Source organism: Macrotis lagotis, chromosome 3 (assembly GCF_037893015.1).
Source record: "Macrotis lagotis isolate mMagLag1 chromosome 3, bilby.v1.9.chrom.fasta, whole genome shotgun sequence".
Taxonomy (NCBI): Eukaryota; Metazoa; Chordata; class Mammalia; order Peramelemorphia; family Peramelidae; genus Macrotis; species Macrotis lagotis.
Genome location: NC_133660.1, coordinates 282350961 through 282377068, shown reverse-complemented (window position 1 = coordinate 282377068; position 26108 = coordinate 282350961). Strand labels below are relative to the sequence as shown.

The following is a 26108-nucleotide window of genomic DNA, read 5'->3' as shown; positions in this document are numbered from 1 at the left end:
GGCGGGACAGAGCGCTGAACCTATGAGCGGGAGCTGGAGCGCGCGAGGTCGAGGAGGCGGGGCCTAGGCCGGCTCGCGGACGCGGAAAAGGGGCCGAAGGTCGCCCCGGCCTCTCGGCTTCCGGAGGGTCGCCGCGCGCTCCAGAGGCGCAAGATGGCTTCTGCTGCAGCTGCGCGCGCGCCCGCGCCCGGCGGGGCCGGCGGGACAGCGTGCACGGTGAGGGCCGGGCGTGGGGTGGCAAAGGAGCCGCGCGCCCCGCGCTGGGAGCGAGCCCTTCCGGGCTGGGGGAGGGCCTCGGGCCCCGCCCACCGGCACAGCCCCGCCCTTCCCAGCAGCCCCCCCCCCGTCCCCCCCAGCACGGCCCCCTGTCCCCCCCCCCCAGCAGGGCTCCCCATCCCCCCCAGCCCGGGCCCCCGTCCCCCCCAGCACGGCCCCCCTGTGCTCCCCAGCACGGGCCCCCGTCCCCCCCCCCAGCACGGGGCCCCCCCCGTCCCCCCCCCCAGCACGGCCCCAGTCCCCCCAGCAGCACGGCCCCCCTGTGGCCCCCCTGTCCCCCCCCAGCATGGGCCTCCTACCCCCCCCCAGCACGGGCCCCCCCCCCCAGTCCCCCCCCAGCACGGGCCCCCTGACCCCCCCAGCACGGCCCCCCTGTGCTCCCCAGCACGGCCCCCTGTCCCCCCCCCAGCACGGCCCCCGTCCCCCCAGCAGCACGGCCCCCCTGTGGCCCCCAGTCCCCCCCAGCACGGGCCCCCTGACCCCCCCAGCACGGCCCCCCTGTGCTCCCCAGCACGGCCCCCGTCCCCCCCCAGCAGCACGGCCCCCCTGTGGCCCCCCGTCCCCCCCAGCACGGGCCCCCTGACCCCCCCAGCACGGGCCCCCCTGTGCTCCCCAGCACGGCCCCCTGTCCCCCCCCCAGCACGGGCCCCCCTTCCCTCCCAGCACGGGCCCCCCTGTCCCCCCACAGCTGGAGTTCGCGGTGCAGATGAGCTGCCAGAGCTGCGTGGACGCGGTGCAGGCCTCCCTGCGGGATGTGGCAGGTAAGAGGCCAGACCCGGCCTTGGAGGCTGAGGCCTGGGTTCGAATCCAGCCTCCGCACCGCATCAGCAAAAGTGAAGGTCCCAGTGGCAGTGATTCTCTGGGGGCTTCTTCCTGCCCTTCTGCAGACTTGACTCCGAAAGAGCGGCCCACCTTTCCCTCCCCCCAAGTTTATGGGTACCCCAAGGCTCTGACCCCCTTTCCCTTAGTGGCCCTCAGGCGCATCTCATCCCCCCCCAACTCTGCCTCTCATCCCCATGTCTGTCCCACCTGCTTCCAGCCTCCTGCTTTCTGGAGGGGGGGCCCCCATACCACCAGACACACCCTTGGAGCAGTGCCATCGCACCCCCTCTGCAGCTCTCGCTCAGATCTCCTTTCAGGCTGTGGTTGGGGGCTCCCCTCATCCAAAGCCTTTACAGTTTCCTTCAGTTATGGGGGGTCCTCCCCCCTTCAGGTAGCCCTCCCACATCTAAGGATCTCTGATGCCAGCGCCTTGCCCCTCAATTATTTGATTTCAAAGTGAAGCATCCTTCTCCAATGCTATGTTGCCTGAAGGAGGTAACATTTTTTGTGAGTTATGTATCATGGGGGCTGCTAGGTGGCGCAGTGGATAGAGCACCAGCCCTAGAGTCAGGAGTCCCTGAGTTCAAATCCAGCCTCAGACACTTAATAATGACCTAGCTGTGTGGCCTTGGGCAAGCCACTTAACCCCACTGCCTTGCCAAAAACAAATAAAAATAAAGTATCATGAGGGCAGAGCAAGGAGCACACCCTCCTTTCCTGGATTAAGGAGGGCAGGACAAGTCTTTCTTTCAAATTTTAAAGGATACATTCTATTTCTCACAATAGCTAAGAAAAACCTTTGACTAGAAATATAGTTATAAAAACTTATAGGAATTATTCTTACTGTCATACTTTGACAGTGCCTAATTGAATTGAAGTTGTCTGAGTGCCTAGACCCAAGGATCTGGGTCATGGGTCATAGAGGTGAAGCTAGGAAAGACCTGAGAAACCATCTGGGGTGGCCCTTTCCTTGTCCAGAAGTGGAAGCCTGGCTCTATCACTCCCTGCTCTCTGGGTCTCCATTTCCTTCTCTGTAAAATGAGGGAGTTGGGGGGGGTCTCTCCTCACTTGGGGGGGGGGTGACAAGTGAGGACACAGAATCATGGCAGTGATGGCAGTGTCCAGAGGCAGAAGATATTTGTAGACCTCTACAGCTTTTACAGATGAGGTGCAAGGAGAGCAAGGGATGGCCCAAAGTTCCACATGTGGTGTCTGTGTCCAGATAGTCTCATTCCAAATCCCCCAGAATCCTTCCCTTCCTATCTTAGGCTCACATTCCCCTGGAGGGGCCTGACCTGGGGGGTCATGATCCGACTCTGCAGCTAGGCTGTCTGGGACTCACGTTTTGTTCCCAATACCACTGGCTGGGTGAACCTGGCAAGCAAGTGGCCACACCTTTGAGGGCCTTTCCAGGTCACATTGGAAGACCAGGTGCTGCAGACCAGATGCTGGCCTGCTTTGAGGGAAGATTCTCCTGACCAGGGAATGCTTTCCCTAGATGAAGTTTCTGATCCTCTCTGAAAAACAGCTAGATCTTTGAAAGTGATCTCCTTGCCACATTCTGATGAGATCTTTGGAGAAAATGAAGGCCTGCAGGCCAAGAGACTGGGAGTGAACATCCCAGGATTTAAGAATCTAACAATCCCTCCTTCTACCAATAAGGAAACTGAGACTCTGAGCAGGCAGGGAAAGACCTGCCATGACTTGCTGGAAGCCTGGGGCTAATTTTCATCTCAGGGTTCAGCCCCATCACCCCCATTCACAAAAGTTCACTAGCCTCCTAGGCTTTTCCTCATGCTGTAGGGCATCTGGTGAGAAATATGAAATGATTAGGTTCTCCCCAAGGAGGTGGATTCCCCATATCTTCATCCCTTAGCTCCTGACTCCCCCTCTGCCTATCCTGCTGGTTTGGGAAGCTCCATGGAACCTGAAAGGCACACCTGGGGGAGATGAGTCTGCAGGAAACAGGAGCCTCAGAGGGGCCCCTTAGAGTCAGGGTTGTGGCCCCCTGCGCAGGACTCGGCACTGCTCTCCCTCCGGCTGGAATGCCCTCCCTGCTCTAGCACAGACTGGTCACATAAGTCTCAGCTTCCTTCATGGACATAATTACTGGCTAGAGGCTTAGAGAAAAGCATCTGATAAAGATTCTGGTGGGTCTGGACCCAGCTCCACGGCCATAACCCCAGAGTCCAACGATTGGACCCCAGTTTGTAAAGTCTTGTGACCTGTTTCTTATCCTGGTCTAAAACACAGGCATTGACAGTGAACTCTGCAAATGAACCAATGACAAAGTGACCTCCTGGGGAGAGAGGGCTCTGAAGACCCAAGTTTTTATTGTGGCTCAGATTCTTCATTTGGGGAGTAAATTTTAAAATTCGTTTTGCTATTTTCAACCTGTACAAATGAGCATTTCTTCTACAAAGAACAGAAAGAGAGGATTGTACAGGAATTGGGGAATCTCCTTGCCATAACTTGTTGGGATTTCTTAAGTTTAAATTTGAAGCCAAGTCACATCAATTCCAAAACTTTCCCACTTGAGTTTTTCCCTTCCCTTCTGTTCTTTTCTGTGCAATTTTTAAAATGCTTTATTAGTCTCATTAAAAAAAACTTTATGTGTGGCTATTGCTACAGCATCATTACTGCTCCCTTCCATGTTTTTGAACTCGGGTCCTCCTGACTCCAGGGCTGGTGCTTATCCATTGTGCCACCTAGCCGTTCCACGTTTTTAATCCCTCCCTAGGAGTCAGTAAGTGTAGCCAATAGTTTGGCCAGTGCCTTGATCATCACTGAGTCATCCAAAGTGGTTTACTCAGGGTTAGCAGGGGTACCCTGGGCAGGGACTCTGGGCATTTCCCTTACAGGGTTTGTCATGAGCGTCGAGTGAAGGGACCCAAGGAAAGTACTTGTAACAGTGATGGTAGCTTTGTGCATGGTTAGCTCTGCTTGGCTTGGACCTGATCCAAATGTGATGGATCAGCCCAGGAGGCTGGGCCATTCTTAATTTGCTTTAAGAGAGTCCTTGGCCTTGGTCAAACCACATCTGGACAACACAGAGTTCTGCCCATGGATAAGCTGGTGTGGCTAGAGGAGGGCACACTAATCCTGAGTATTGGTCAAAGTTCCTGGGGATGCTGAGACTGGATAACACGATGGAGGGAGCCACATTGTCAAATATTTCAGGGGTTGATAGAGGAAAGAGGGATAGCCATGCTCAGCTGGACATCAGTAGATCCTTTATCCTTTTTTCCAAACCAGAGGCTGTGTTTTATTCCTCCTCCCCATTCATGACTCCCAATTCTGCCCCCTCAGATCAGGCAGATCCTTTCAGTGCCTCACTGCCCTTCAAACCCTTGAAGCCTACTCTCACATCCAGTCAGAGCTGGGGCAGCTAGTGTGGCACAGTGGATAGAGCACTGGTCCTGAAGGCAGGAGGACCTGAGTTCAAATTTGGTCTCAGCTAGCTGTGTGGCCTTGGGCAAGTCACTTAATCCCATTTCTTTGCAAAAAATAAAAACAAAGTCAGAGCTGGCCAAAAGAGGAAGGTGCTGCCCTTCCAGTGTAGACCATGACTCTTGTCTGCTGGAGTCCAGCCCTTTGTGTGTGGGTCAGCCCAGATGCCACCCAAATGCCTGCTAACCCTTAAATTATGAGTTTCTGCCAAAGTAAAGAGTGGCTAAATTTGAATTTGAATCCAGGTCTTCTGCCCATCTGCCACTTGACCTGGGGCTCCATTTGTAAAAAAATGACTGGACTATTCTTCATCTAGCTGTTTTCATCCCAGCTTCATTCAGACCCAGGCTTTCCCTCATTTTTGTAAATCACACCCCCTAGGATGGTCTATGGTAATCCCAGTGAATCTCTTCTCAGAATCGGGTTTTTAAACCTGAAAGAAAGTTGAAAGGAATATTAAATTTCAGATAGAGGTTAGCACAGAAAGAGAGTGAGAGAGAGAGAGAGAGGGTTTGGTTTGGTTTGATTTCCCTATCCAGCCCCCTGAAATCTCCCCTTGGATTGTGAGCCCCAGGCTAAGAACCTCTACCTTAGAGGGAGATGGAAGAGGAGAGATCCATCTGTTATCCTGGGAAGAATGGGGAGGCCAAAGGAGGGGTCACTCCTGACTGGGACCTCCTGAGGGTCACCAATTGTGTTAGCATTGGACCCTCAAGGTCTGTCCCAGTGCCTCAGCTGTGACCCCTTGGGCCACACATCTGGGCTCCAGGAGGGCCTGCTGGGTTATCCAGCCTTCTTCCCTTCAGTCCTGTTTTTTCCTTCTCCTCCTTTGTTCTCACAGGGATCCAGGGAGCAGAGGTGCACCTGGAGAATCAGAGCATCCTGGTGACCACCACCTTGCCCAGCCAAGAGGTGCAGAGTCTCTTGGAGAGCACAGGCCGCCAGGCTGTGCTCAAGGGCATGGGCAGCAACATGCTTCGTGAGAACCCAAGGAGGGGGATTTGGGTTTTGGGAAAGGAGCAGGGTCAGAGGGAGAAGAGGGCCAACATGGGGGCTTCAGAAAGAGGACTTGGGGCCTGACGGGAGCCTGGAATGAGGGTGGGTATAACTTTCAAGACCAGAAAGTCTCTGGGTCCTGGTGTCTCCACAACCTGAGAATAGGAAGGCTCATCCTTGCTAGAGAAAAGGAAGCCCATGTGGAGGAGGGGGAAGGCAGCTCACCTGTCCTGGTCTTACAGAGAACCTGGGGGCAGCTGTGGCCATGTTGGGGCGGCCTGGGTCCGTGCAGGGAGTCGTTCGTTTCCTACAAGTATCCCCCAAATGCTGCCTTATCGAGGGGACGATCGATGGCCTGGAGCCTGGGCCCCATGGCCTCCATGTCCATCAGTATGGGGACTTGACCCAAAATTGTGCCAGGTGGGTAGGGGCTACTGGCAGGCAGAGACTATAACCCTTGTGTCCTCCTCAGCACCCACATAACCTGGAGAGCCAGTAGACTGGAAGGAGGGCAGGACCAAGACTTCTTCCCTTAAGGAATGTCATTGGCTCCCTACTGCCCTCGATGACTTGCAGACTCTCCTTCTGACCCATTCGTCACTCCAGTCAAAGTGGCTTCCTCATAGGTTCCCCACACAGTTGACCCTCCCTGTAGATGCCTTTGCCCCTTGTGTTGCCTTCAGAGGCCCTTTCTTCATTCCCTGCTGTTTGGGATCAGCCTTGCCATCCAAAAGTGGCCATCTAGCAGCTCCTTAAGGCAGGGACTTAATCAAGGTTTCTTGATAGCTTGCCAAAGAGAGATGTCCATCAGAGCTTACCAGCCCCAGAAATCTGTCCAGAAGTCCCATGAGGCTTTGTGGTTCTTGCTATAAGGCCCATGCCCCCGGGGTATTCAAGTGGAGTGGACCTAATAATGGGGTCAGGGAGGACACAGATCAGGGACCCTGTTCACAAGCCCTTTGGAGTGGCCAACTGGGACCTAGGGGACTTATACAGATCTATACACCAGCCAGTCCTTCAGCACTTGCAGGGTACCAAGCGCAATTAATAGCAGGGTTACAGAGCCCAGGAGGTAGGTGGGAGTGAGTGATATCCCTCACCTGGCTGAACTCCTTCTCCATGCCCATGAAATGCCTTTGGGTTGTAGCTGTGGAGACCACTTCAACCCCAATGGAATGCCCCATGGTGGCCCCCAGGACACCTACCGGGTAAGTACGAGTGCCAGAAGGGGATTGGGAACCCTGGCTTTAGAGCTGAAAGAGATCTCTGAGGCCATCCTGTGACCCAGGGAAGTGGTGACTGGCTCTAAGCTGGGGCTATCCACAAACTGGAGAAAAGGCTCTGGAGCCGGGGCAAGGCAGTGGGGAGGAAGGGGAAGAGACCGGAGGAGCCTTCCAGGTATTCTGCCTTTGCTGTTCTGGCTGAAAGGGTCAACCAGAGGGGAGGCCTCTCCATCTAATTTATCTCTCCTAGCATGTGGGAGATCTGGGAAATGTCTATGCTAATGTTGATGGAAGGACAACCTTCAGGATAGAGGACGAGCAGCTCAAGGTGAGGTGCTAAAGCACTAGGATTCTGGGGGTAGGGTGGAGTGGGGTGCTTCTGCCCAGGCAGGGTGTAAGAGCTGCCTTCTCTGCAGGTGTGGGACATCATTGGCCGAAGCCTGGTCATTGATGCAGGGGAAGATGACTTGGGTCAGGGAGGACATCCACTCTCCAAGGTCACTGGAAACTCTGGTGAGAGGTGAGGAAACCCTCCCCCTTTCCTTGTAGCACCTTTATGGGAACAGCCCCTTCCCAAGCAGACTGTCATTCTCTGTCTCTTGCAGGCTAGCCTGTGGCATCATTGCTCGCTCTGCTGGCCTCTTCCAGAATCCCAAGCAGATCTGTTCTTGTGATGGCCTCACCATCTGGGAAGAGCGGGGCCGGCCCCTCGCTGGGGAGGGGAGAAGGAAGCCCGCACAAAACCCTGCTCACCTTTGACCTACCAATATCAAGGCTGGCCTGAACCTTCTCCTAGCTCACCCTGAGAAGCTCCAGGGATGGCACACTGTCTCTAATCAAGTCAAATCAGAAAACCTCCCCTCCTTTCAGGAACCAGCCATCCAAGGTGACCTTGTTCATCCATTCCAGTGCCAAGTAGGCCAGGACACCCTACAGCAGCTTCTTATCTGTCTCTTTCTCTTCAAATTCAAGGTTTATTTTCCTATTAAACTTCATGCTTGTCTTTGTTCTTCACCAAATCCTCCCCTCTGGCAGAGGAAAAATAGCCACATCTAGCATGTTGACCTTCTTTCCTGTTTTCTGATTGACATAAAGTTACTTTAATTTGGAATGTTGTTTGGGTTTTTTTTTAAATACTTTCATTTTAAAAGAGATCCCTTCTCTTTTCCCTCCCCCAGAAATCATCTGACAGGATGGATAATGTTTCTCACCTTAAGGAGGGAGCATCTAGTCCCCCCTCCCAAAAAAAAGAAAACACATTTTTGTGGACATGGGTAGTTTATGGATTTATTTTTATAGGCATCATGACCTTGCCCTGCCCCCAGCTCAACCCTTTATAGAGATGGCCTTCCCCTGGAACCTGGCCATCACCCCCAAGGATTCCACTTACACATTCTGGAGTTATGAGACTCCTTCATTTGAGCAAAATCTTGGATCATTTCATTTTTATCTCTGCCTGAAGACCATCCTTGCTGTGACTTCTAGTCTCTCTGTCCTTCCTCCACCCCTTAGTGACAGTCCCAATTTATCTTGTGCTCCCTTGCCCTTTCAGTGATCACCCTTGCCAGATCTGAGCCCTGGATTCCTCCCACCTGCAGCCTTCGATTTTCTTGAAAGTCATGAGCTAGGGATCCTGCAGGCCTGCAGATTTGTGTCATCTAATCCCAGTGGGACCCTCTCTGCCATCAGATCTAACCACTTCACTATCCTCTCTGCCCAGACTGATTGTGGACATTCTGCTCCCTCATCAAGCCTCCACTTAGCTGAGGACTCACTGCTTTCTAGATTTTTCCTTTCTCACATCCCTCAGATGCCACTATCTCCTCTACAGCAAAGGCAAACCTTTGAGTCCCATTATGCCCAGTCTTGTGCCATCCCCATTCTCATTCATCTTCATAAACACCCTCTATGCTTACTGCTTCTGCTGTCCTGGAACATGCTGGGTCTTCCTCAACCTTAAAAAACCCTCATCTGAGCCAGCCATCCCCACTAGCTCCCTCCCCATCTCTTCCCTTTCTCCTTGAAAAACTCTTTGATGATCAATTTATTAACTCTCATTTTCTAAACTATTTGGGATCTGGCTTCTGACTATCCAACTGGAACTGATCTCTTAAATGCTTCCAGTGTCTCTTAATTGCCAAGTATTGTGGCCTTTCAGTCCTCACCTCTCCTGACCTCTATACAGCCTTTGTTACTGTTGGTCAGCTTCTCTTAGATCTACCCTCTTCTATCCATGGAACTTAAAAAAAAATTTTATTTAAGGCAATGGGAATTAAAAAAAAAAACACCTTTGCCCAAGCTAGGCCATTATTAAGTGTCTGAGGCCTGGATTTGAACTTGGGTCTTCCTGACTCCAGGGTCCATGCTCTATCCACTGTGCCACCTAGCTGCCCCTGATCTACCCTCTTCTCTTCATTTTCACGACATTGCTCTTTCTGAGTTTATTATTCCTCAGCTTCCTCTGTTGGATCTTAGCTCCCAGTTGACTGTTCGTCCTCCAAAGCTCTAGCTAGGAGCTCCAGTATTGCCTCATTGGGGAGCTCTCATCAGCTCCCATGGGGTCAAAGTAGAGTTCTATGGTAAGCCCTCATCTCTCTGCTGAGCATCAGTCTCAAATCACAAGCCATCTCTTAGACATCTCGAACTATGCCGTAGACTTCTCAAACTTAACAGTTTCAAAATCAGCACTAATTATCCATCACATTTTCTAGTTTCTTGAGTTTTATTAAGTAAGCCACTCTCCTTCCAGTCAGCCTCAGTTCCTTACAAACCCTCATTGATTATGATCAGTCTTTTGTCAAACCTGATCAGTTCTACCTTCAAAACATCTGTCCTTTAATCTTCTTTCCTCTGACACTCCCCCGCCCCCCAAGCAGGCCCCCATGACCTCCCACTTGGCCTTCTAATACATCCAACTATCTTATTCACCTTTTCAATAAACTTCCAACAAAAACCTAATTTTTGACCTTTAAAGCCCTTCGCAACCTGACCCCCCCTTAAGCTGCCTTTCCTTTTCTCCTCATTTCTAGGATCAGCTCCTCTGGGTTCTGGTTCCTTGATAAAACTCTGTCTCCCACTTCTGAGGTTTGAATCCACTTCCCCTGCACCTCTTTCTTTGCTTCCTGGGCTGCCTCAATATTCAAATTCTACCTTCTGCAGGATTTCCTCTGACATGACATCCTTTCTCTTCATATCTTGTACATGCTGAGTTATGTGCACATTCCTCTCAACACATTAGAATGTCAACTCCTTGAGGGCAGGAACCATTTTTGCTTCTTTGATCTCTAGCACTTAGCTAATTATAAGTCATTAATGAGTGATTGTTGTTTGACTAACCTGTGCTCCACTCTCTTCCATCTCCTCCCCCTTCTCTGAGAGTTTTATAATAAAACACAATTATCTCTTTCACATCTCAAGGGGTAGGCTTGTGGTGAACCCTGTGATCTGGAAAATCTGTGTAAAAGTTTTTGGCCTTCTCTTCATACCAGAGAAGAAGAAATTGTGTATGTTTATAGTACTATGTTAATATTATATAATACTATGCATATATTTTATGCATTTCTGAGTTCCTAATTTTTTTTTCTGTCACGTACTGACCTATAAGAGTTAACTGCAGCTTCTGTGAAACTCCCTCCAAATTCCCATTTAATTTATTATGCCATCCCTGGATATATTGATAGAAATGGGGAAAGTTGCAAAAAACTATGCAAAAAAATAACAAAGATTGTACATGACAGTATATCTAGTGCCCATGGGTTCCCTTCTGCAAAGCAGGCAAAGGAGGCCTTTCTTCTTATCTCCTGATGACTCCCTTGAGTTTGACTTTTAAATAATTAAACTAACATGTATTAACTTCCAGAGTTTATCCTATTAAAGGACAAACAGAATTAGGCCATCATGTGTCAGCCTTCAGAGTTTGGTCTCAAGAAAGAACAAACAGAATTAGGAAAACGTAGATGTTTATTGGCTTTCTCTAAGTTTGTGGATTATGCTTGCTGTATGGGTACTGGACCCAAAATGGGGTTCTGGGGAATGATATTTATACAGTTCCACTATTTGAAGGCCGAGTCTGATAAAGCTTCCTCTATACCAGTTCATTGAGGGCCTCCACTCAGCAAGTGCCCCTGGCCACATGCAGAAGTGGTTATAGCTGAAGGTTTGCTATCAGAAATTCCATTAGGACCTTTGTGCTTTGATGATGATGATGAGGTGCTGTATTAAGTCACCAGTCTCAGTTTCTCCTCCAGAGGCATCTAAGCCCAGTCTTCTAGAGGTGGCTAGGTGGCATCACAGTGCCTGGAACTGGAAAGATTGAGTCCATTTCTGGACTTGGACACTCCTTATCTGTGTCACCCTGGGCAAGTCATATCACCTCTATCTGCCTCAGTTTCCTCACCTGTACAATGGAGATGATAATAATGGCTTTTCCTCATAGGATTGTTAAGAGGTTCAAATGAGATATTTGTTAAGTGCCTAGCAGACTACCTGATATATAGTAGATACTTTAAAATACTAGCACTTAGGGGCAACTAGGTGGCACAGTGAATAGAGCACCGGCCCTAGAGTCAGTTCAGATCTGCCCTCAGGCACTTCATAATTACCTAGCTGTGTGACCTTGGCAAGTCACTTAACCCCATTGCCTTGCAACCCCCCCCCCCAAAAAAAATACCAGCACTCAGCAGATGCTTAATAAATATTCCTTTCCAATTACTTCTCCTTCTGGGGACATATGACTTGTAGTGGAATCTCTACAAACAAAATGGATATTTAGTTTGGATATTTGCATAATTCCAGAATGGTACCAATTCATGGCTCCATCAGTAGGAGTATATGGTCTCTTCAAGAGGCCCTTTAACATCAGGGAGGTGATGCCATGACAAGCATGTGAATTGAATTTGAGGAATGGGGGCTGTGCCAAGTCCCTAGCCTCACTTTCTTCTCCAGAGCCATCTGGGTCCAGGGGCCAAATATGAATCAAGAAGACTGGAGATGGCCCTGGATGTAGAGGGAGACCTTGGACTTTTTAAGCCAAAGTCTTAAACAGGTCTCAGTTTCTTTCTTACAAATGGGCATATGTATAAATGAAGGAAAAGCCTGGGGATGTAAATAATAAGGAGATGTAGGTCCTACCTTCCAGGAATTTATAGTTTTTTTTTTGTTTTTTGTTTTTAGGTTTTTGCAAGGCAAATGAGGTTAAGTGGCTTGCCCAAGGCCACACAGCTAGGTCATTATTAAGTGTCTGAGACCGGATTTGAACCCAGGTACTCCTGACTCCAGGACCGGTGCTTTATCCACTGCGCCACCTAGCCCCCCTAAAACAAATCATTAAAAAAATTTTAAAAACTATAATTTAGGGGGGCTAGGTGGCTCAGTGGATAAAGCACCGGTCCTGGAGTCAGGAGTACCTGGGTTCAAATCCGGTCTCAGACACTTAATAACGACCTAGCTCTGTGGCCTTGGGCAAGCCACTTAACCTCATTTGCCTTGCAAAAACCTAAAAAAAAAAAAATTAATGATTTGTTTTATTGCATTGCCTAAGCTTCTATTGTATTCCTTTTCTCCTCACTCCAGGGACCCATCTCCTATAACAAAGAAATTTTTTTCCCTTATTTATTTATTTTGTAATTACAAAGAATTTTTTTTTTAAAGAAAAAGAAAAAGAAAAAAGTTCAGTCAATCCTTATCAACACATTGAAAGTCTGACATCTATGGAAATGTTTCATTCTGAGGGATCTCTGGCCTGTGCAAAGAAGTGGGAGGAAGTATCTTCTCAAAGGTCTTTTCTGGGACTATATTTATTCTTTGTAATTTCCCAGTATTCATTTTCAGTTGTGAGGAGATGGTTGTTTGTTTTTTAATTTGCATTATTATAATGTGTTTATTGTTTTCTTGGTTGTGTTTACTTCATTCTGTATCAAAACATGTAATATAGCCATGCTTCTCTGCATTCATCTAATTCACCATTTCTCAAAGCCCGGTAATATTCCATTACATTCATGTACCACAATTTATTTAACTATTTTCCAATCAACAGAAAGTTCCTCTTTTTGCCCCCGAGTTTTTAATTACCACAAGAAAATGGTGCTATAAATATTATGGTACACACTGGGTTTTTATTTTAAACAATGAGCTCCTTAGGGCACATAACTAGTGATGGAATCTCTGGGTCACTTTTGTTCCAGTGGAACTTTTCCCTCTTTCTTTGATCTCTCTGGGGGGTATAACCCAAAAAAGATTAAAAAAAATACATCCAGTCTGGGAGCCATAACTCCAAATTACTTTCCAGAATTGTTAGACCAATTCACAATTCTGACAACAATTATTGAGAAAATTGCTGCAAAGATTTTTTCTTAGTTAACTTTCCCTTCTAAATGTAATTATTCATTTTGTTTGTGCAGAAGCTTTTCTGTTTTATGTAATCAGAATTGTCCAGTTAATCTCCTGTGATCCATCAAAAAAATCTTCTAAAATGCAAATTAAAATAGTTCTGAAGTACCACTTTATATCCATCAGATCAACACAGATGGCAAAGAAAATGAACCATACTGGATAGAATTTGGGAAAATACAAAGGACTAGTACACTGTTGGTGAAACTGAACTAGTCCAACTAATCCTGGAACTATGCCCCAAAGGCAATCAAGACATGGACCCAGCAATACTGCTACTATGTCTGGACCCTAAAGAGATCAAAGGAAAAGGAAAAGGATCCATATGTACTCCTATGTAGAAACTCTTTTGATGTAAAGAAATGATGTCCATCAATTGGAAAATGATTGAACAAGTTATAGTATTTGAACATTGGACTGCAAAAAATGATGCAGGGGATGGTTTTAGAAGATTGGGGGCAACTAGGTGGCACAGTGAATAGAGCACCAGCCCTAGAGTCAGAACTGATACAAAATGAAGCGAACTGAACCAAGAAACATTGTATATGGTAATAGCAACTGTGAAAGACTTGGTACCAATGCAGAGAGACACCAAGAACCTTTGCAATTTCAAGGACTCACACAGCAGATGAACTTAGCAGAGTGAGAAGAATATATTTCTTTTTTTTTTTAACATGGCTAATGTAGAAATCTGTTTTGTGTAATTATACATATGTGTAATGGGTTCATTTCTTCCTTACCTTCTCAGTGGGTAGAGCTGGAGAAAATTTGAAATTGAAAATAAAATTAAATGGAATTTTTGGGGTTATTTTTGCAAGGCGATGGAGTTAAGTGATTTGCCCAAGGTCACTCAATTAGGTAACTATTAATGGAATGGTAATATACAGCTCTAATCTCTGCTGGTTGTGAGGCTGAAGCTGTTGGATCACTGAATTTGAGGGGACTTCTAAGCTTCAGCTAAAAGCTCTCCTGAATATGGGCGGCACCAATATGGTGAGGTCTTGGGAGCAGGAGGTGGAGTTCTCACTAAACTGCCTAATTTGGGGGAGAATGGAACCAAGTTGCCTAAGGAGGGGGAAACCAGCCTAAGTAGGGAAAAAAGGAAGAAAAGAATTGTAAAATTATCCTAAAGAAGAGCCATGGGAAGACACCTTCCTCCAATTCTTTGCAGAGGTGGAAGGCACAGATGGAGAGCATTGAATATAATGTCAGATTTGTAAAAATGCATTAATTGGTCTTATTTACTTTTTTCTTTTCCTTTTTTTCCTTTTAAAAAAAGATTTGTTAGAAGGGAATGCAGAGGGAAGACAGGAAAATTTAAGTAATATAAAAAATGAAAGCTATCAATACGAATTATTTTTTAAAAAAATAGAAAGTAAGCTCCTTGAGGTCAGGGCCTATGTTTTTTCATTCATTCATTCATTCATTCATTCATTCATTCATTCATTCATTCATTGTATTTTTCCCCTTTGATACAGACCATGACTCTTCATTCTTTCTTTAGTTAAAACAATCTATAAAGTGTGCCTATTGGGTGTTCTCTTTTCTCCTCTGCTCTTTTCTTTTTCACTTCCAAGCCTGAACAGTTAGGTTATGTCTAGGTCTAACACTCTTTAATTCTATATTTCTGATCAAAAATTGGTTTCTCAGCCTGTACCTAATAGTTATAAATCTGAATGTTGTCTCAGTATGTAAAAATGTCAGTCTGCCATGTCAAGGCCTGTTTCCTACATCTAAATGTTGTCTTAGCCTGTGTCAATACTACCTGTTAGCTTTGTAATAGCACCAATAAATTCCTTTACTTGGGTCAACAAACTACAAGATAAGAGACATCTTGGATGAGGAGAGAGCAGTCCTATGGCTATCTGTAGAAATTCTATCTCCAGCCTAAAGGGGAGTCTTATCAAGGGGAATTTGAAGCAAATGTTATAACTTCTTAATGTAGAGCTATGGCATCTGTATGAAATCTGATTAGTTGCTGGACTCAGTTTTATGATTCTTTGTCCTTTCTGTATAAAATGGCCCCCAGAATGAGGGAATCTTTGCTCTCATCAGAGGTGGCTAGGAGAGGAAACAGCATATATACTCAATGGGGTATAGACATCTGGACTAAGAAGGAGAGGAGGGGGACAGGGGGAAGGGGGGGGATGTGAGTGATGGAGGAGAGGATGGACCATGGTGGGAGAATGATCAGATATAACATATTTTCTTTTTTACTTCTTGCAAGGGGCTGGGATTGGATGGGCTGTCCGGGACCATAGGGCCAGGTGGATGCTGGGCCCAAGGGGTGGTATGTGGGCTTACGGCCTCTTGGCCCCAGGACCAGGGATCTGTCTGCTGCGCCACTCAGCTACCCTACAGCAAAGACAGAGTGAAAGGAGAGAGAAAATACAGTACATGGTATTAGAAAAGTATGAATGGAGGGAGTTGCGATCAGCAATGGATTTGGTGGAAAAATATGAAAGTAGCTTTTGTGGGACTTATAAAGAATGTGATCCACCCGCGACAGAGCTGGTGGTGTTGGAACACAGACTGAAGCACATTTATTATTATTATTATTTTTGGAGGGGGGGTTGCAGGGCAAATGGGACTGGGTAGCCTGTCTGGGGCTGCACAGCTGGGTGATGGTTGGGTGTCTGAGGCCGGATTTGGACCTGGGTGCTCCTGGCTCAAGAGCCAGTGCTCTGTCTGCCACCCAGCTGCCCCTACTATTATTATTACTATTTTATTTTATTTTGGGGTTTTTTTTTTGGTTTTTGCAGGGCACTGGGGTTGGAGTGACTTGCACAGGGTCACACAGCTGGGTGATTGTTGGGTGTCTGGGGCTGGATTTGGGCTCCGGTGCTCTTGACTCCAGGGCTGGTGCTCCATCTATTGCACCACCTGGCCATACCTATAATTTATAATTTATTATTATTATTATTATTATTTCAATTTTAATTTTTTTCTCTCCCCTTTATCGTTTATGCGGGTCTATATTTTTTGGGGGGAGGGGGTATTATGTTTACTCTTAAACAAGAATATTTTAGTAATGTATAAAAACATTATTTGTACAAAACAAGAATAAATAAATAAAAACAATAATAATAAATTTAATAAATATTTTTTCCTCAAAAAATAAAATTGCCCCCCCAAATTCTATCTCAGGGTGGGCATCTGTGAAGATGCCATCCACCCATAAGTTCTTGGTAAGATCCTAGAGAATAAAACTTCATTTATAAAACTAACTTTTGTCATTTCATTTTTAGCCTAAGAAAATTTAGTTAACTGTTACAACATATCAATGCTTTAAAAAGTAACCCAAACCAAAGTCATCCTGACCATGGAATAACTGCAAAGTGAAGGTATGTCAGTGGGGTGGAAGGAAGACTGGAATTGATCATTAGGATGATGATGCCGCACACAGATTACAGGGGCTCCTCAGTGTTGATGTCATTCAGATGTCCATTTCCAACCCCAAGTAACATATTAACTTTTCCATTTTAGAAAGGTTTTCTGAAAATCTGTTTATCTCGTTGTGAACTAGTAAAGAGGGAGCTGTTTACAGGAATGGCTCAGCTGAGTTTGCTTTGCTCAGCTCCCCTGGCAGATACCTTTGATGATCTTTGCCCTAGGGAGTGGTTGCAATCTCTTCCCCCACAAGTCAGCACTGCACAAAGTCTCTATCTCTGGGAATTGGGAAGGTCTTTTTTTTTTAAGTTTTTTTTGCAAGGCAAATGGGGTTAAGTGGCTTGCCCAAGGTCACACAGCTAGGTAATTATTAAGTGTTTGAGACTGGACTTGAACACAGGTACTCCTGACTCCAGGGCCGGTGCTTTATCCACCGGGAAGGTCTTTCTTTGGACTTACCCAAGTAAGAGAGAGAGAATAGCCTCCCTTCCTTGCTCGATGAAACTTTTCAACTATTCTATACCCTACATGAAAACTACAATTTTGCAGTGTTAAAATTCAGCTCCTTTGTATAAGCAATTGAGATTTGGAAGATGAACAGAGCTTATTTTAAAGTATATTTCCTTTGTCCTTTCCTGTCTGCAGTATAACTCATTTTCCCCTTTTCTTAGTTTTGCTAGTTTGTTGGCTATGTGATTGCTTTGATGTGGGTATGCCTTTCTGGGGATGTAGATGTCATTGCCCTCCTACTCATAATGCCCTTTCTGTGCCATTTTGCATCATGTTTTCTCATAAATCTTCTATAACAAATCCTCTCAATAGTGACTATGCCCCTGTTGTACTATTGTGTTGCACCAACTGTCTGTGGTTATTTTTCTGACTCTATACTTCAAAAATATCTTTGATGCTACTTCTCTGTTGATTGTTAACGTTAACTGCTTTTTCTCTTTTTTTTAAAGTTTAATTTGATTTTTATTTTCAGCTCTAAATTCTCATCCTCCTCAACCCTTTGAGAAGGCAAGAATCACATTATCAACCATAGGTATGAAGTCATTCAATACATATTTATGCATTAGCCATGTTTTGGAAGAGAGAAGGGACAAGAAAAAGTAAGCGAAAAAATATGCTTCAAATTATGCTCTGAGTTCATTGGTTCCCTATCTGAAGGTGGATGACATGTTTCTTCATCCTTTGGAATTGTGGTGGATCATTGTGATCAGAATAACTAAGTCTTTCATAGTTGATTATCTTTACAGAACTACTGTATTATGTATATTGTTCTCCTGGTTCTGATCTCCTCACCCTGCTTTAGTTCATATATGTCTTTCTACATTTTCCTGAAATCATCTCCTTCATCATTTCTTTTTTTTCTTTTTTAGGTTTTTGCAATGCAAATGGGGTTAAGTGGCTTGCCCAAGGCCACACAGCTAGGTAATTATTAAAGTGTCTGAGACTGGATTTGAACCCAGGTACTCTTGACTCCAAGGCTGGGGCTTCATCCACTATGCCACCTAGCTGCCCCTCATCATTTCTTTAGTCTTCACTAAAGAGTTCATCAGTTCCCTCTGTGAAGTGGATACCTTTTTATTTTTAGTTGGGTTTTTTTTTGCAAAGGTAGTGGGGTTAAGTGACTTGCCCAAGGTCACACAGATAAGTAATTATTAAGTGTCTAAGGTCAGATTTGAACTCAGGTCCTCCTGACTCCAGGGCCAGTGCTCTATCTACTGTGCCACCTAGCCGCCCCCCATCATTTCTTGTAGTACTCTAATGTTCCATCACATTCATGTATCAAAACTTGTTTTAGTTATTTCCCCAATTGATGGTTATTCTGTCAATTTCCAATTCTTTGTCATCACAAAAAGAGCTACTATCAGTATTTTTGGTTGTGGAGGGAGTCTTTTCTTTCCTTTTTTCAAAAACCTCCTTGGCGTATAGCACTAGTAATGGATCAAAGGGATACAGATTTTATAGTTTGGAGGGCTAGAGTTTAAAGTTTTGGTTTCAAATTGTTCTCCAGAGTGCTTAGATCAGCTTACTGTACCATTAACATGTGTCTGTGTATATACATAAATATCATGTATGTAAACTATATATATATATTTTTATACATTCTGTATTTCCATATTTCTTCCAGCATTTGTCATTTTCCTTTTCTGTTATCTTAGATAAAATGATAGGTGTGAGATAGTATCTTGGAATTGTTTTAATTTTTATTTCCCTAATTTTTGATTAAAATATTTTTCATATTGATAACTTTTATTTCTTCCTCTGAAAACCAAGTTTCTTCCTCTGTTCATATCCCTTAACTATTTATCAATTGTAAATGACTCGCATAAATTTGGCTCAGGTCTCTATATATTTCAGAAATGAGACCTTATCAGAGAAACTCAATACAAAAAATTTCTCCCAGTGTCCTGCTTTTCTGCCAATTTTAACTGCATTAGTTTTATCTGTGCAAAATTATTAGGCATTAGGAAGACTGGAGTTCAAATCCAGACTTGGACTCTTACTAGCTGTGTCACCTGAACATGCCATATAAATGTTAGCTGGCTATATAATTGATATACAGAAGCCAACTAACATAGTAGCAGTGGTCTTCAAAGACACTTGCTACAGAGGGAAGGACTCACTGTTTGATAAAAATAGCTAAGAAAACTGAAGAGTGCCAAAATTATTCATTTTATATCCTGTGAATTTCTCTCTCTCTCTCTCTCTCTTTCTCTCTCTCTCTCCTAATCTATGCCTCCCTCTTTCCCTTCTGAGCAAAAGTTTTTAAAACTCAGAAAAATAAGGCCATCAATAAATAGCTACATAGTCTGACATACGAAATTCACATTTTCGCCATGTCTGAAAATCTATGCTCTTCTGTGCTTTAGTTCATCATCTTTTGGTAAGGAGGTGAGTGGAGTATTCATCTTCATTCCTTTGGACTTGTAACTTATTGTACAGTTCAGAGTTCTGAATTCTTTCGAAACTGGTATGTTTTATGTTTTTATCACTGTATAACTAGTTCCCCTAGTTTTGCTCAGTTTAGTCATCCAGTTTTCTCTGAACCATTTCCCTTTATCACTTCTTATCGCACAATAATATTTCATTACAATCATTTAAGACAATTTGACTAGTATTCCCTAATAGGAAGATGCCCCCTTAATTTCTAATTTTTGGCTACCTCATAAAGAGTTGCTATAACTTTTTTTACACTTTTAAAAAACATCTTGTCAACTTTCTTTATTCTTTAAGGATCTAGGCCTATTAGCAGTATAGTGTGGGCACATTTTACATTCTTTTGGGGCAGATCTCTAAATTCTCTTCCAGAATCACTGGACCATTCACACCTCCACCAAGAGTACATTGTCACTCCAATACTCGTCAGTTTCCTTGTTTTCATCTTTGCCTATCCTAGGGGTGTAAGGTAAAACCTCAGGATGCCTGAATTTGCTTTTTTTTTGAATTATTAGTAATTTAGAGCATTGGGGTGGCTAGGTGGTGCAGTGAATAGAGAGCACTGTCCCTGGAGTCAGGAGTACCTGAGTTCAAATCTGGCCTCAGACACTTAATAATTATCTAGCTGTGTGGCCTTGGGCAACCTACTTAACCCCATTGCCTTGCAAAAACCTAAAAAAAAATTAATTTAGAGCATTTAAAAATATGATTGTTACATTTCTTCCTTTGAAAACTGCCTATTCATATTCTCTGATCATTTAATTAATAATGTCTAGCTCTATGTTTTATAAATTTGAATCAACTCCTTATATCTTAGAAATAGGACACTTATCAGAGGAACTTGCTGCCAAAAATTTTTCTCAGTTTTCCCATCTAATTTTTATTACATTAAATAGGTTTATGCAAAAACTTTAAAATTTTCATAATCAAAACTCTTCATTTTATCTTGTGTGACAATACAGTTTATCTTATTAGTCATGAACTCTTCTCCTATGTAGAGAAACAAAGATAATTTCTTTCTTGCTCCTCTAATTTTTTTTTATCATGTGACTTTTTTATCTCCAGCATGTAGCCCATTTGAAGCTTAGTTCAGTAGATGTACAAAGTGTGGGTCTAAACCTAATTTCTTCTTGAAAACTCTTCAGTTTTCTTAGCTGTTTTTGTCAAATAGTGAGTCCTTTCCTCTCTAGTGTCTTTGAAGACAACTGCTACTATGTTAGTTGACTTCTGTACATTATTTGTATAGCCCACTGACATTTATATGTCATGTTTAGGTTTGCAAAAGGCTTAAAAAATATTAGTTTAAACCTCACACCAACCTGGGAGGTAAATACTATTATCATTTCCATTTTACAGATGAGAAAATTAGGGATTAAACAATTTGCTTGGGGTGACACAGCTAGTAAGAGTCCAAGTCTGGATTTGAACTCCAGTCCTCCTAACTCCTAATGTCCTAACATTCTTTCAACTTTGCCACCTGATTGTATATTTAATGCATTCCCTTGATCTATCTATTTTATTTAACTAGCACCACATTATATTAATGATTTCTACTTCATAGTACAATTTGATTACTGCTACTAATAGAAATCCTTCCCAGTTTTTTTCATAATTACCCTTGAGATACTTGACCTTTTCTTCCTTTACATGATTTTGATTATTTTTTCCAGCTTTAAAGAACATCCCTTTGGTAATTTGATTGCTAAATTAATTCAGTGAAATAATAGTATTGTCATTTGTATTCTATTGGCTTATCATATTATTATATTTATTATAGTATATTACATAAATCTACTCAGAACAATTCATGCTTAAGTTTGTTTTTATTTCTGAAAAGAGCATTTCATAGTCACATTAATATTATTCCTTGAGTGAATCTTGGCAGATACAAAATATTTTATAGCTTCTGTAGTTTTTATTTTATTCATTCATTCATTTTTAGGTTTAGTTTTTGCAAGGCAATGGGGTTAAATGGCTTGCCCAAGGCCACACAGCTAGGTAACTATTAAGTGCCTGAGATTGGATTTGAACCCAGGTACTCCTGATTCCGGGGCCAGTGCTCTATCCACTGCACCACCTAGCCACCTCTTCTGTAGTTTTTTTTTTTTTTTAGGTTTTTGCAAGGCAAATGGGGTTAAGTAGCTGGCCCAAGGCCACACAGCTAGGTCATTATTAAGTGTCTGAGATCAGATTTGAACCTAGGTACTCCTGACTCCAGGGCCGGTGTTTTATCCACTATGCCACCTAGCCACCCCTCTGTAGTTGTTTTTGATAGATTTTTTTCCAGCACTTCTTGAAGAGTTTTGTTGGTTTTGTTCAAGAATAATCTTGATTTATATGGGTTTATTTTCTATCCAACTTGAAGTTATTTCAATTAATTTTTACTTAACTTTCTAGGCTACAACAAGCACATCATTTGTACTATCTACAAAAGGAAATAATTTTTTCTCCTCTTTGTCTGTGCTAGGATTCCACTTTGATGGAGGCAACTCCTAGGAAAGATACCCCAGCCTGCTCTTTATACACACCCTGAACATTTCCATTGACCTTTGGGCTACTTGTTTGATCAGAATGTTTTTTTAAAGTATTTAACAGTTTTATTGCCTCAAATTTATTTGCTATTCTATTTTTGTGCACCACACTGGTAGTAGGTATATATATATCCTCCTTGAGGGCAGAAATTGTCTCACTTTTGTATTTGTATTCCCAGTGCATGGTTCAAATACCTTAGCACACACAACAGGTGCTTAAAAACCTTTGGGCTGCTTGTAATGGAAATTTGTCTTCAGATTATTAAACTTTGCAGTCACACAAAAGAACCCAGGAGAATTTTAGTCCAAAAAGATGAGTTTCTGCAACAGTGAGTCGTTGAGAATCCTTGAAAACTGGGCTTTTTTCTTCTTTTGCCACAGCATCCCTATGGCTTCTGATTTTTGTAAATAAGTGTAAACAGCAGAGGTCACTGTGGAGCAAGTTTGCCTGGACCCTCTACTCCTCCCTCCCAACAGGAAAGGGGAGCCAGCTGATGCCTTCCTAATTATTTCTTTCTCCTCCTTGATAGTCAAGAGATGGGACTTTCCCTTGGGTCCCATCCTCTATGTTGGCGATTCTGATTGGAGGTTTGAATCTGCTGATTCCAGACTAGTTAAAACAACAGCTATCTCTTTAGCCTAGAGGTAAATGGATCTCATACACTTAAAAGTCTCCTCTGCTCTCCTCTCCTTCTCTCTCCTTTCCTCTGTTCTTTCTCCCCTCCCTGCCCTCCCTTCCCCTCCCCTTCCCTCATCTCCTCTCCCATCATCCTTTTTCCCTTCTCTTCTCTCATCCCTACCCTTTTCTCCTTTCTTTTCTCTTCCCTCTCCTCCCCCCCCCCCTTCCTCTTCTCTTTCCTCAATATAAATCATTACCATTCAGCAAGATCCTATTACACATAGAGCTCTGGAACTTCTAATCAGGAGAAACCCTACTCTTTGCTGAAATTCTAAGCATTTTCAGCTAGTCACTGGCATCCTTCATCTTTCCCTTCACAACCCACCAATAACATGCAGATAGGCATCACCTAAAATGCTTCCAAGGACAGAAATTAAAGCAAACTATAAGCAGACTTGAGGAACGAAACACAAGTTTAGAGTAAAAGCAGGGTTAGAGAGAACGAGAGAGAGAGAGAGAGAGAGAGAGAGGAAATGTGAAGTTCTTCATTGGTGGTTATTGTCTCTGAAAGATTAGTGTCGTCCACTGTGGATTCAGCTAAGGACATGGCCTAGCTGTCCACGGATCTACACTGTCCTCTTTAAGTCTCACTCAATACATGAACGGGGCATGGAAGGAGAGAGAGGAGGGCAGCATTCCATGGAAGAGAGTCCAGAGTTGCAATCAGAAAAGAGACATGGTAACGCTATCCCTTCGGCCCTAGGCACCACAGAGCACTGGGATGCTAGAGGAGAAAGTACGAATGGATTAATCAGGTGGATGGATAAATAGGAGATCCAGTACAGTCACGGGAATAGGAATTTTCTTGGTTGAATGGACAAAAGGAGATGATTCTGCTAATGCTGGGATTGATTGCTCTCAACTTTCTACGTTTGACTTGGTTTACTCTCTACACAATAGAGAGAAGAATTAAGGAAGGAGCATCTAACATTAAGCTGTAGGATCTAAAATGATACAAATAATTGCCAACACACAAATTCTCTAGAAACACTCTTGGTAACAAAACACAGTGAGACCTTCCTCTGGACAAATTATGTTTTCTTTTTGGAAAAGGAGTACAATATTGCATTTCAGAATACGTCAGAAACAAAATGAGTGTGCTTACCAGAATGTAGTAATGGGTACACATTTTTAATAGTTTTTTTCAGACGGTGAAAGATCGTAAGCATGACATCCGTTGGTTTTCAGAAATTGATCAACAATGATTTTTAATGTTTTATTTTTAAAATTTTAATATCTCCTTTAATTAAAAAATCCCACATTTTTGAATCATTTAACACTTGAAAATAGTAAAGGAATTTTGTAATCTTAAAAAAATAAAGGGAAAATAAACTAAGTTCATTGTTTCCATAATACTCAGTCCATTTCATCCCTCTGCCATCCCTTTTTCCTTTTGCTTTTAGTCTTTCCCAACATCAGGGGCTTTTCCAGTGAGTCCCATCTTCTCAGTATGTGGCCAAAATATTTAAGCTTCAGCTTCATTAATTGACCTTTCAGGCAATAGTCTGAATTTATTTCTTAAAACATTGACTGATTTGATCTCCTTCCAGTTGAAGGGACTCTCAAAAATCTTCTCCAACAATTTAAAAGTATCAGCTTTCCTTAGAGCTCAACTCTCACAGTTATACTATGTTTAGATGAAAAAAACCTTTGTCGGCAAGGTGATGTCTCTGCTTTTTAATATGCTATCCAGGTTTGCCCTAGCTTTCCTTTTAAGAAGCGAACATCCTTTAGTTTTCTGCCTGCAATCTCTGTCTACAAGGATCTTTGAGCCTAAGAATACAAAATCTGACATTGTTTCCATTTCTTTTGCCTCTATTTGCCAGGAAATGATGGAACTACCTGCCAAGATCTTATTTTTTTCATATTAAACTTCAAGTCAGCTTTTACCTTCTCTCTCATTCTCAACAAGGGGGTTTCTTATTTCCTCTTCACTTTCTGCCTTCAGAGAGGTATCATCTGATGTGAGATTTTTTGATATTTCTCCTGTAACTTTAATTCTGGCTTTTGATTCATCCAGCCTGGCATTTCACATGATGTACTCTGCACATAATTTAAACAAAGTGACAATATACAGCCTTGTCATACTCCTTTTTCAATCTTAAACCAATCAGTTAGTCCATGTTAGGTTCTAACTGTTGCTTCTTGGCCTACTCCTCAGGAAATAGTAAGATGACCTGGCACTCCCATCTCTTTGAGAACTTGCCAGATTTTGTTGTGATCCACACAATCAAAGGCTTTAGTGTAGTCAATGAAGCAGAAGTAGATGGTTTTTCTGGAACACTCTTGCTTTCTCCATAATCCAGCCAATGTTGGCAATTTAGTCTCTACTTCCTCTGTCTCTTCAAAAACCAGACTGTTCTGGTTCTTGTTCTCCTACTGCTATAACCTAGCTTACAGAATCTTAAGCATAACCTTGCTGGTATGTGAATTGAATATAATCGATTGGCACTTTGAACATTCTTTGGCAATGCCCTTCTTTACAACTGGGACTTAAACTGATCTTTTCAAATCCAGTTTTTAAATGGCCACTGTTGAGTTTTCCAAATGTGCTAGCATACTGAGTGAAGTAGGTTTTTTTTGTTTTTTGCAAAGCAATGGGGTTAAGTGACTTGTCCAAGGTCACACAGCTAAGTAATTACTAAATATCCGAGGCCGTATTTGAACGGTTTTCTTGACTCCAAAGCTGATGCACTATGCACTGCACCACCTAGCTTGCCCCTTGAGTGAAGTATTTTAACAGGATCTTTTAGGAGTTTGAATAGCTCAGCTGAAATTCCATTATTTTTACTAGCTTTATTATTAGCTGGGGCAGTTAGGTGGTACAGTAGATAGAGCACCAGCCCTGGAGTCAGGAGGACTTGGGTTCAAATTGGCCTCAGATATTTAACACTTACTCACTGTATTACCCTGGGTAAGTCATTTTCAGAAATTGGTCGACAATGATTTTGAATATATTTTATATTTAAATATCTTCTTTAATTAAAACAATCCCTTAACACTGATTGCCTTGCATCCAGAGCCATCTCCAGTCAACATGATTCCTATCTGGCCACTGGATCCAGATGGCTCCGGGAGAGAAAGTGAGTCTAGTGATTTAGTCCCCTCACCCAAATCCAATTCAGGAGCTTGTCATGGTATCACCTCCCTGATGTCATGGTCCTCCTTGAGAATGAAGGACAAACAACAGTAAGGTTAGCAATACTTCTTAAGGTCCATTTGACATCATTCTCCAAGATGTCAGATTAGTAACCACACTATCATTATCAGTGATGGGGAGATCTTTCTGCTTCTGTTAAATCCCTACCTATTTTCTTCTATCATGTCCATTTTTGCATGAAACTTTCCTTTGGAAGGGATCTCTTGTTTTTTCCATTCTGTTTCTTTCTTCTACTTCTTTGCCTTGCTCCA

General features: G+C 43.6%; 1 protein-coding gene across 1 annotated transcript; it reads left to right on the top strand.

Annotated features, from left to right (window-relative positions):
• Positions 1 to 70: 70 nt before the first annotated feature.
• CCS (copper chaperone for superoxide dismutase) lies at positions 71 to 7897 on the top strand. Its single transcript, XM_074230989.1, has 8 exons — positions 71 to 216; positions 965 to 1037; positions 5390 to 5527; positions 5787 to 5964; positions 6692 to 6752; positions 7018 to 7095; positions 7184 to 7287; positions 7373 to 7897. Exons 1-8 carry the CDS (start codon positions 154 to 156, stop codon positions 7524 to 7526), a joined length of 849 nt encoding a protein of 282 aa, XP_074087090.1. The 5' UTR covers positions 71 to 153; the 3' UTR covers positions 7527 to 7897.
• The last annotated feature ends 18211 nt before the right edge of the window (positions 7898 to 26108 follow it).